Source organism: Cibotium barometz, chromosome 37 (genome assembly GCF_041138505.1).
Source record: "Cibotium barometz isolate CiBa-2024 chromosome 37, ASM4113850v1, whole genome shotgun sequence".
In the NCBI taxonomy this organism is placed as follows: Eukaryota; Viridiplantae; Streptophyta; class Polypodiopsida; order Cyatheales; family Cibotiaceae; genus Cibotium; species Cibotium barometz.
The window spans coordinates 2,755,501-2,767,609 of record NC_141082.1 but is presented as its reverse complement, the minus strand read 5'-3'; the positions used below and the strand labels follow the sequence as shown (position 1 = coordinate 2,767,609).

At 42.7% G+C, this 12,109-nt stretch overlaps 1 protein-coding gene across 1 annotated transcript; it reads right to left on the bottom strand.

Moving 5' to 3' along the window:
• Positions 1-1,816: 1,816 nt before the first annotated feature.
• Positions 1,817-11,091, bottom strand: LOC147616842 (Acyl-CoA N-acyltransferases (NAT) superfamily protein). Its single transcript, XM_086776479.1, has 5 exons — positions 10,642-11,091; positions 10,271-10,535; positions 9,899-10,147; positions 2,728-3,003; positions 1,817-2,364 (listed from the first exon to the last, which is right to left on the bottom strand). Exons 1-5 carry the CDS (start codon positions 10,772-10,774, stop codon positions 2,361-2,363), a joined length of 927 nt encoding a protein of 308 aa, XP_086632605.1. The 5' UTR covers positions 10,775-11,091; the 3' UTR covers positions 1,817-2,360.
• Between the last annotated feature and the right edge of the window lie 1,018 nt (positions 11,092-12,109).

The following is a 12,109-nucleotide window of genomic DNA, read 5'->3' as shown; positions in this document are numbered from 1 at the left end:
TTGTTTATTCAAGTTAGATTGGATACCTGAATGGAGTGATGAAATATAGAAATACCCTACTTGCAGTTTTTCACGAGATTGCCCATTGAATAAAAATAAGATGTAGCTTATCAAGCTATTTATACCTTACTAATTCATAGCAACTATATAAGTTCGATAAAGATTATGTGTTGAGGAGATACGTACTAGAAGATGAATTTGTGAATATTTTAGAAGGCACCCTCTGGAATAGTAGGAGGACGCTTTGCTCATGAGGTGACCAATTGCAAAATTCTCCAAGCATTATGGAGGCCAACATTGTTTGGTGATGCCATAGAATTTGTCAAAGGATATGAGGAATATAAAAGATTTAATGTATTGCAATAAAAAGACAATATGCTACTCACACCAGTCATAGTCACACACAACAATTTGAAAATTTAGAGAATTGCCTTTAGAGGACCTATCAATTTTTTCGTACAACAAACCCTAAGGACGTTATATCATTATGTATTTCATCGTCAGAGGCCAAGGCCTCGAGGAAAGCTAACGCTCGTACTTGAGCTAAACTGTTGTATGATCAAGTCACTTCCAGATTTGGTTGTTCATTAGAATTGGTGAGTGATCAAGGATCACATTTCATTAACAATGAGGTAATTGAGTGCCTTCTAAGGGGTTTTTTGGTGGTTCACTGAAAATCCTTGCCTTATTAACCATAAGCCACTAGACTGAAAGCACTTACAAGAGATGGTATGTGCTATTCTTTAAAAAACTATTAAGTTGGCCATAATGATTGGAAACATAACCATATATGTGTGCTTTACTATGCATCACAGAAAAGGCCAAAACGATTAAAAAACAATGTATTTTTGCTCTCTAGAATTTTCGAATTGCCCAACATTCGGATTGTCGATCCGAAGTTCAAATCGTTGTGACCAAAGTTGAAAGTGAACATTAAGGGACAATTGTTGGCAATAAGGTTGACGTTGGTTAGCTCACGACCCTTGAATGATTAATCCCATATTCCAACGTCATTGTTGTCACCCGTGCTCTAGCCGACTCTGATTCCGACATGGTATCAAAGCTGAGGGAGGGCATTTGGACTAGCGGACCTTTACCTTACCTTGCTATCGCATTGCAGCTGCACGCTGGTTCTTGCGTGACGGAAGCCATGGTTACGCCGACCAAGAACTGGTTGTCAATGGTTGAGAGAAGAACCATGGCTCGTTGGAACAGAGAGGTTCTATTGTACGTTGAGAGCTGAGGTCAAGGGAGGGTGTTGGCAATAATGTTATTGTCAACTCATGACCCTTGAATGATTAATCCCATGTAGAAAAATGGTAAGGTCCTACTAGAGGGTATGTACACACAGTAAGGTTCACAACCCCACGATTATTCGTGGATTCCAATGAGATCTGAACGGGGCGGGGCCGTGTTGCCTGCCTACTCCAATTCCAACAACAATCAGTGGCATTTCTACTCCAAGACCCATGTTATTCCTAGGGGTCATCGATCCCAATTTTGGATCATGCGATCAAAAATCTAGATTGCTGTCTGTTTAAGATCATCAATCCAACTCCTAGATCGTTCCTATTTTGGATTATTGCAAGTTCGGGATTGTTCCAATTTTTTGTGATCCGGATAGTCGATTTAAAAATCCCAGATCTGGATCGCTGGTCTGACTAGACTTCCAGAAAGTAGGAAAAAAAAAAATCATGTTTGCATTGTTTATATGTACCCTGCACATCTTTATTCATCTGCCTGTAGGTTTTCAGCCTTGCTGTTTAAAGATCTTGAAAAAACAAATATCTAAAAGACCTATCCATGTAAAACTGTGTGTTTTAAGAGAGCACACTCTCAAGCATTGAAAGACAAAACTTCACTGGAAATACAACAAATACCGAAAAGACCTAACTAACCTAGAGCATATCTATTTTGCTAAGATAAATGCACATTAGCAGCTGTACAGCAGCATATAATTTTTTTACTAGCTTGTACAAACTGCAATAATAATTGCAACAGCTTCTTGTGAACCCCTCTTGGAGAGTCCCCCCACTAGCAAGGACATAGGGTGCGAACAGACTGAATGCCCAAATGAGGACTAGGAGTTCCTTTTTATAAGTGAGTTATTTTTCTGAAGGACAAACTAATTGCAAGTTCAATGACTATTCATTGCCCACTTTTGACCTTTATCCTATGCTCATTTGGTAATTTCAACCACATTTCATTGCATAACTGCTGCTGGTTTCGCTTGTTGAGCCCACTGAAGCCTGTATGAATTTAACTTGCATTGCATGGCTTTCGTGTCAGGCACCTTCACCTTGATCTGTTCCCCTTTCTCCATATGTCAGTAGTAGTGAATGATAAGCATGTTGGCAGCGCTACCTGTGGCAGGGGCACAGGCAAGATCACAATTACAATTAGATGAACAGTGCTAATAACTTATAAGCTGCATTGTGATGTTGCTTCTTAAACATGGGTTAATTTGTAAGAACGTGTATAGGTACAAGATATAAACACAATGCCAGGGGGCTAGTATTGATGGTAACATCAAGAAGGTGATTCTTTTGGGCCGGTGTTACTAACAATCATGTAAAATATGGTCCTTTCACTTACAACTGGACTGTTATATGCAAATTCTAATATCGTTTCATGAGCTCATAAATGACCTATACAGCATGTCCATAATTTTTTAAGAAAATCATACACACGCGGGACTCTTTCAAGCCTAGGCAAGTAGAAACTTACCCTGATCCCAAGTATTTAATCATCAAGCAAAACTCTGAACCAGAAACAGCCTTTGGTTGTGGCCATTTTGCACCAAGAGGAGCTTTGACAGTCTTATAACCAGCCCCTAAATAGAGAGCTAAAGCACCTGGATTGTTTCTGTCACAATGTAGAGCTATAGAACGACAGCCCCAGTGTGATGCTATTACCTCTGCTTCTTGCACTAATCTTTTAGCAACACCCTTTCTTCTTGCTCTTTGCCGGACAGCTACATTGGAAATGTAGGCTATTCCAGCCCTGTAACATGAAATCAAAAATCAATCCATGCACCAAACATACACTGAGCCAACATTTCTTTTAAGAAATACTTATGTGATCAAAAGGCAATCCTCATAACTTTGTCTAAATATGAAAGTAAAGGTGAATAATGTGGTTATGTTTAAAACTTAAGATTTACCATCTACAAATTAGATCATACTCAAATTATTTTGTATGGTGGTGTTCACCCAATCGTGTGAGCACTACTTGGCCATTGTCTCGTACATAATTAACAACTTATGAAAATAAAAACAACACAAGACAAAGACAATGCTGAAAATGAACCATTGCACAATGACACCACCACATGTCACAAGTAGAGGAATCCCAGAGTGACGATAGACCAACACTTCAAATACCAGACAGAGGATGATAACACAGCGGAAGAACCATAAATAATACAATAACACCGCACTGACCCAGAATAGCTGGCCCCCCGTAGGAACTTCTTTATTCACATAGAAGCTTTTACAAGATACCAAGGTGCAGGTGCATACAACACCAGATTTTCCACAAAGCATCAGCACAAATCTTGCCCAGATAATTATCCAATGCCAATATACAAACACAGCACCAAAAGCCAACCGAAAAACTGTCTCAAAACAGTCCCATAATCTGCCCATAAAAGAGCCCGTTATGGAGCCAAAAACAGTCCCAAACTCCATGCCAAATCAGCCCCAAAAGAGCTCTTAAATCAGCCCCAGATTCCTCCAAAACAGTCCCAAAAAAACAACCCACAAACCGGCCTTGGGTTTTCACACGTGTGAGCCTGTACAACCACTATACGGCCTGCGCAAAGAGGGAGATGAACTGTATGGCTGCTGTACCTTGTACGACCAGCACAAGAGAGAGAAAGAGAGCTGTATGGCTGCTGACCAGCGTAGAGAGAGAGAGAGAGAGAGGAGTGTTGTACGGCCAGCAAACAGACACCCACATCACATGTACGGCCAGCGCAAAGAAGAAGAACTGCTGCCGGCGAGGGGAAAAAGGGCACTTGCTGCTGATGATGCAAAAGAGGAGCCTCTTACAGCTTTTATAAAGTCGATCAGCCTATAATTGAAGTGCTTTTCCCCTTTTTGCCAAAAATAACCTGGCCGGCCCAAAATATCAACTTTATGCTTTTTCTTGGCTTGTACTCCAAGTTTGAGCCCAAAATATTAACTTTTGTGCTTTTTTTGGCTTGTTTGTACTCCCAAGTTTTAAGTAGGCGTCTTTAATGATATGTGAAAACACTGACTTATAAATATGATAAGTCACTTTGATGAATAAAATCCCATGCTACTTTTGTTGTGTGGCCATCTTTCAGGCCAAACTTCGACGATAGATGCTTCAGCTTTCTTCTGTGGAAATGTCATGTGCACAGTGTGTATCTACCATGTGCTACACGCACGCAAGACTAGTTTCGAGGCTTGGGGAAGCTTGGAGCTAGGTAGGCTGATTGACGAGCTGAGTCAGGGATATACTAACGGGCGGGAACCCAAGTATGGACGGGCGGGCGCCCAAGTGTGGACGCCCGATGACCGGCCAAGAGCCTATAAAAGGGTGGCCAAGGTTAGTTATTGAGATATAGAGAGTCTCGCAAGTTTGTGAGAGCTCTATGGTCTTGGAGCCTGGATCTAGTGCAGACGTGCACCTGCTTTATGCAGCCGAGGCCAACAGCAATCTCGAGGCCCGCGAGGACAGCTTCGTGGCGGTATGGGACGTCGCGAGGAGGAGATTGGTCGGTACGTCAACCTAGTTAGCTTCACCTCCCAACCTTGACAGTCGTGGGCAAGCCCACAAGTCTTGGCAGTCTTCATCGAGCCACGAGCTGAGCTAACTAGATGTGGGTGGGTGGGAACAAAGAAGAACTCACACTTGCAAGTGGCTGTCTAGCAAATCAGACCACCGTCCTCTTGCTTCTCCTCTTCCCGAACAGTCCCGTACGGTCCACCAATCAGCAACACAACAATCCCCCTCTTGCTCACACAAATCCCAAGAACTATCTAGAGCCTAGGCTCTGATACCATGTCGGAATACGCAGCGGAGATGATGACAAGATCTGGGAACACAAGCAAAACACAGTGCAGAAAATCACAGCACAAGAGAGAGAGAGAGATAGAGGCGTGTAACTCTGTTCTATATACACAAGAAGATCCCGGGGATAATACAAAAAATGACAAGGGACTGGGGGCCTTATTATATGGCCCCCCATCAGCAGTCAACCTGCTGTAGGACAGCCGACAGGACACAAAACACCTCCACGACTGAAAATCCACAGTCGGCTCAGCAACAGAGTGGGTTGGCCAGCATCAGAGAAGTCCACGACTCATGCAGTGCAGTCGGCCACTTCCAAAATCTCCACAAATGCAGTCGGCCAGGTTCAAGGTCCTCCTGCCACTACTAGACTGCCTCCCATGCCACAGAAAAAAAGGAAAAAAATGGGAAAAAATACGGGAGAGTGGGGAAAAATGAGAAAACACCTCATAAGGGCGGGCACACCCACAACAAAGGCCCTGGTGTATAAAAATAGACAGGAGATGACTTCTAACATGCACGCCCTCCCAAGATATATAACTTTGAAGAACAACAGCTCGTCACCACTCAGACGAAAATCAAAAGATTTGCATGTCTGCTAAGCGACTGAATTATATACCTTCATAAGGTCAAAAAATCTGAACTTACGAATATAGAGATTTGAGAAAGAAATAATAGTAAAGAAGGACAAAGACAAAATCAAAGCATTTGAAAGATCTAAAATAAATAAACAAACCTAGCTACGAAGGAGAGGAAATCAAAAGAAAATATCAAATGAAGACTTTTAATTAAGACATTAACCAAAAAACAACACAAAACAGAAAACAAACAAACAAACAAACAAACAAAACAAAACAAAACAAAACAAAACAAAATATAAAAAAATAACCCCCAAAAAAAAAACAAATCAAAACAAAAAACAAAATAGCAAAACAGAGAACTGTAAACTCTAGACCTAAAGCACTAAGAGCCAAAACCAAACATTAAGCTAAACTTTAAAAAAGACTTCGACTCAAAAGTGCAACCATTAACTCCAATGTCTATCCGAACATGAAGTGTAGGTTCATCAACTCTATCATGCATAGCGTGGACAATAAGCTATGACATCCTTATTCACGTCATCAGTGCCCAAGAGTAGGTGCAGGTTTGTATAAGGTTAGTCCAAAAGAACATGCTTTATAAAACCAGCGAACCGAGTTTCTATCACTCTCCGGAGGTGATGGGCATTCTCAGCCATGATAGAGACTAGCACTCGAAGTCTGCTCTAAAGTATAACAACAAACAATCACAAAACATAGGAAAGAACCAAACTAAGTCTATATTAAGCTAGAGCGAGAAAGAAAAGACTAAACAAGGCCTACTCTAAGTTAAAACAACAAACCCTACTCTAAGCTAGAACAAGCCACTTTTTCAAAAAAAGCGCATTGAATTATGAATTAGGTCCAGGCTGCTCCAAACTCTACATATCTGCCCACTTTGCTGTGCGTTTTGCTTCCGTACCTTTTCCGGCTGCAGATCAGTCCCATTTAGTAGCTGCGTTTCTGGTCCAGCCCTCGTTTGGTTGATGTCAGCCAGCCCTACAGGCTGTGTTTTGCTCTTCACAGGCAGGTTTTGAAGTGTTTTGGCTGCATTTTCTACTACAGCATCTGTTGGTGGTGTGTTTCTTGCTCATGTCATGATGCTGCCAAACAAGTGGCCTTGCATTGTCTTCTTCCTCCACGAGTCCTTGTCCTTCCGATAGGAGGTTCCCGGGGGATCTTGGACTGTTTTGCTGTTGTCCTGCCTCTTTCTCTCTACGGTTTAAGAGGGGGCTGATTGTTCCTGGTGCCTCACTTCGTTGGAAAGCACTTGAGAGAAGTGTTTGAGAGCTAAGATTTGTTCTTAGCTGCTGTGGATATGGCTCCCCCCTTACGAACAAGGATGACAAGTTGAAAGGACCCAACTACGCTCATTGGAAGCTTCAGATGCGGGTGTAGTTCATCGACAAGGGTTTGTGGGACATTGTTCAGGGCACTGAAAGGAAGCCCGAGCATCCTCAAAACTCTAGGCGGTGGACTCAAGATCAGGAGAATGAATTTGTTGTGGAATTACAAGACTAGGAGAATCAGGACTCGAAGGCGCATTCTGTGCTTGTGCGGACCATCACCGAGGAGGTCTCACCGGCAATGCAAACTCTCACTAGTGCTCATCAAGTATGGTCAAAATTGGAAGATCTCTTTGCACGAGATTCATCGATGAGGGCAGTTACCCTTCACGGGTAACTCTACGGCTTGTTATTTCCTGAAAACAATTCCATGCAATCTTTTCTCATGAAGGCCAAGGTTATCCATGACCAGTTACTCGCTATGGGTGCTACTTTGTCCTCTTCTCAGCTGGCTGCTCTTATCCTCACCGAGCTTCCTCCGGAGTATGATGTGATTTCTCGATCTTTGCGGTGCCAGGTCGCATCCACTCAGTTGGATTTTGATGATCTTAGCTCCCTACTTTGGGAGGAGGAGTCCATTCTCATCTCACAGGGTAAGTTGAAGGTGTCAGTCAACAGTTCTGACCAGGCACTTTCCTCAGTTCAAAACAAAGGTCGGAGTCGCTGCTTCTCTTGCGGGAAAAGAGGACATCTATCCAAGGATTGTTTGTCCAAGAAGAAGGACAAGACCAAGGGCAAGGGCAAGGATTCATCTCGAGAAAAGACAAAGTCACGACACAGGATAGTGATACAGATTCTAGTACCACTTCTAGGACTCCCAGAGTGCTTCCGGCTCAGGAAACCGGTCCCAGATGGTGTGCTTCTCTAGTACACATGCAGTTTTTCCCCATGTGCTTCCAACCAAAAGAGGCTTGTAGGCGGGAGAGGCGAGTGATTACAACTCCACCTACTGGTGCATGGGGACCGTGATTCGGAGTTCCAAGCATTAGACGTCTGGCAAGACATGGTTATCTTTGGTACAGCAGAGATTATGAACTGGATCTATTCCATGTTCATTGTTCGAGGCTTTTGGGACGTGATGTGTTCCGTCCACTGTTGGGGATTATGGGCACGGTGTGTCCAACAAATCATCATCTATTTTTGGAGTTCACTGCACACTTGTGTGAGAATTCGTGGCCAAGCAAAGTTCCTTGGTGTTCACGGTGGCATCTTGTTTCGAGGATACAGGTTGGTGGATGCTCTCTCCGACGTGATTCCAATATTTGCGGTGCTGGAGGTTCCATGGTTGCATCTTCATCGACTTATCTTCTTCCGACTCTTGCACACCATGAGCTGCAGAGGGGGTGTTAGAATTGTGCATCTCAATGTTTTGGGGCTTTACTATTTATCTGGGATCTTACTGGATTTTCTCCTAATTATTTGTCCAGGGCAGTCGGCCAGCCCTAGAGGCAGTCGGCAAGGTCTCTACTCCACTATATAAGGAGTTCCCCATTATTCACTCCTTCATCCACTTCCCTTGCACATAGTTCAACACTCAGGTGCTGGCCATTGCCATTGTAAAGCTTTACTATTGTTATAAAAGGTGGTCTTGTCCAACTCTCTCAATCTCCTTTGCACTCTTTCATATGTTTACTTTTTATGCTTCAGCCTGTGCTATCTCCTTCAACATGTCCCTCTTGATTAAGGACAGCCCCAAGACAATTCCCACATGCATCACACTCCACACTGAAAGGCTTCCTGTAAGTCTGGAAGATAATACCAATCTACTTACGATAGCTTCCTTAAGATAGAAGAATGCATCCCTCTCATCCACTGTCCATTTGAACACTGCAAACATTAAATGATCGGCTATAGGATGGAGGTGATACCTAAGCAAGCCATTTGGCCCCTATGAAAATTACCTGCTCCCTCAAAACGCCTTGCAATTATCCTCAACTACTCTGCTGCCACTCCACCCACCTCAAAGGTGTGGACAGTATCCGTTAGCATTCACACCGGCTCCACTTGGACCAAGGAATTCAAGAAAATTTGGATTTTGCATTCTAAGTTGAGCGAACTAACTGCCAAGTTCACAAGTTCCACCACACTCAGCAGGGTACCTCCCAATCCTCAAAAGCCATGATTTCAATTTTATTTTGCTCTCTGGTGGTGAACAAGTGCCTCCTTGTTCAATTTAAATAGGCCTTCTATTTCAACTTAGAAACAAACTTATCCAACTCGGGATCAAGTCTTCATAACTCTACTTTCCCTGGCTTCAACGTAGGCTATTTCCCACACACTAGCTCAGGTACTTGCTCCATAAGTTGCTTGCTGCAGCTAAACTCCAACGTAGTAAATGTCCAACAACTACAAGAAAACCTTAGCATAAATGTCCAATATCTACAAGAATACTCCAACGTAGATGTCCATTTTCTGGCAACTCCCATAACAAATATCAAAACTCACTATTGACAACCTATCAATGTAGCATTAAAGGCTTTACAAGTAACTCCTATAACACATGTCAAGCTTGCTACAAGCAAACTCCAACATAGCAGCTCTCAATGCATACCTCCCATAGTAAATGTCCATCTTGCTTTGAGGAACTCCCATAGTGCATATCTGACTAGCCCTACGGGAGGACCCCTCATAGCACATATCCATAGCTGAACACTTCATGGCTCTACTAGATGAACTATTTGACAAATTTTCCAATAAGAACCAAGCTCCTGCCTCGAGATCCATTTGCACACACTTGTAAAGTGCAAATACGTTATCCCTTTCTCATCAGCCACATAAATTTTCAGCAAATTCAATAGGGCTAAATTTGGAACCAGCACTGAAACTTGCAGGTTCTGATCAATGAAAGTGAAAATCAGCAGCACTATGGCCTCAATATGTCCTTTTTGTGGAAGCATCAAAAAATTACAGCTCTGAACCAGAATGGGGGCATACCTTCGCATGCCCGTTGACATCCGCTTAGGTAAAAACTCTGCTAATGTGTCCACTGTTAAAATGCCCAATATACTTTGCAATTGAAAGTCATTTGTGGCACCATCCTTAAATGGCTCCCAACCAAGCAACAAGTCTCGAATTGAAAGGCCGACATGTCCTAGACCTTTGTACAAGTGACCACCAACAGCGACAAGGCATTTTCTCTGACAACCGCTAGGCAATGGCAATCCTCCAACCATTGCCAGAACCCTGTATGCAGAAGCTAATCCTTGGTTAAAAGGAAGAGCTTACCTCATCGGCAACACAAATCTAGAACGCCTTCAGAAGATTACAATAATTCAAGATCCTTGGAACGCAGACTAGAGCTTCTACCTGTCAAGTCGCAGAATTGCATCCATAGGGAAGACCAATTCTGGGAGGAAAGCACCACAATGCGTGTCTGCAACCTCCCAATAGTCCCCAAGGCTCGCCTCCCTGATTGCAACTTGCAAGTGGCCCCCCTCGTGTAGTTCCATTGATAAGCCATCACTGATAACTGTTCCAGGCGTGTTTTGAGACCCAGCGTCTGTATCGCTTGATGCAACCACGTTACAATTTGTCTGATGGCTTGTGTAGCTCCTGTTGGGTATCATTGCTTCTGTTGGAGAAATCCGAACAAGAATTGTCTTAACTTCACTTCATTTCAAAGAAAAAGGTGATCACGAATACCCTAATTGTGCACTTCAAAAGGAGGCGAGCCTTACTTCGGGAGATGCGGGCAGGAAAGCGACATGAGGACGGGTGCACAGAGCATCTGCACAAGACAGATATGTAGTGGTGGTGATACGCGGGAGACGAGGAGCTACAACCTCCTCCTCCTCCGACCACCACCTGCATCTCTCTCTCTCTCTCTCTCTCTCTCTCTCTCTCTCTCTCTAACTCCTCTTCCCGTCGCGGAATCTCACTGGCAATAAGAAACGGCTCTCCCTCTGTGTGTGTGTGTGCGCATTAGCGATTACAGATCAACTCCAGCCCTGCTCCCAGGTAGAGAATTAGACCTAGTACGGCCATACACGAGCATAGTACAAACATTATTCTTGGGTTAAAGACCTCAGGTTATATACTTGTGTGCCCATGTATTCACGCGTCAATAATAGAATTTGCAAGATTTGCATGTACAAATGTGTAATTTCCTCCGATCATCCTTGACTGCCACCACAACACGTTCTTTCTCGCCTTTGAGGCTCCACGTCCTTTGAATCAGGTCCTTTGAATCGTGGTAGGTTTGTCGTAGCCCCAAGAGGTGTGTTGGTGACGGTTTTGGACACCTATATGATTTTGAGAGAGAGAGAGAGAGAGAGAGAGAGAGATATGGCCTTTTTAGTCTAACTACAAAAGTACCCCTTAGATCCAAACACCTATTTTTATTGACAATCCAACATCTCAAAATTCTCACAAGGTTGCATCGCACACAAAATACTCTTTAATTTGTTTGGGGTGATAGATATGAACAAACTCGTGTTTCCTCTCTCCTCTTTATTTTGTTTTTATTCAATAAGATTACCAAACATGAATAGTCCATTTTGGTGTGCTTAAAGAGTAGCACTTGGACACTAAATCCACTTGGAGATGTCACTTGCTCTTAGATCTTCCTCGGGTCTAATCAATGGTTCATCCACCTTTCTCTTACTTGAACAAGAGAAAAAAACAACTTTAGATGCAAAAAAAAAAATATGCATGGTGGAGGTGCTACAAAATATGTGTCAAAAGAAGAAAAGGAAGGAAGTTCTTTTATGGGCAGTAAGAATTTGAGTTGAAGAGTAAGGACATACCATGTTAAATCCAAGTCAAAAAGCATATTGCTATGCATTAGGGCATCAAACAATCATTCAACCTTAGACCTAAGGCTTTTCAAAATTAATTATATATTCTACCATTGCCTAACCGATCTATTTGTTATGGTCCATTTTAGCTCTCTCCAGAACTCCCATGGTCACAGCTAAAGAGGACAAACAAGAGCACAAATAAGAAACAACGATCATGAAAATCTTACCTTACTTCCAAGCTGGCTTCTTCACTGTAGTTATTGCCCAAAGTCTTCATCTTCCTCATTCAAATAAAAGAAGGATTTCCTATAAACATTAGAACTTGAAGAAAAATATGAGCATTGAAAATTTTAGATGAAATAAACTTTGATTTAAAAAGCCTTAAATGAGTCTCAAGGCTCAAGGA

Excerpts from the sequence above, each read along its gene's own strand:
- LOC147616842 (XM_086776479.1), bottom strand. The coding sequence starts at position 10,774 with ATGCAGGTGGTGGTCGGAGGAGGAGGAGGTTGTAGCTCCTCGTCTCCC. Across the intron at positions 10,536-10,641 it reads TCCTGCCCGCATCTCCCGAA|AAGCAATGATACCCAACAGG; the intron begins GTAAGGCTCGCC and ends TTTCTCCAACAG. Across the intron at positions 10,148-10,270 it reads GCAATTCTGCGACTTGACAG|GGTTCTGGCAATGGTTGGAG; the intron begins GTAGAAGCTCTA and ends TTCTGCATACAG.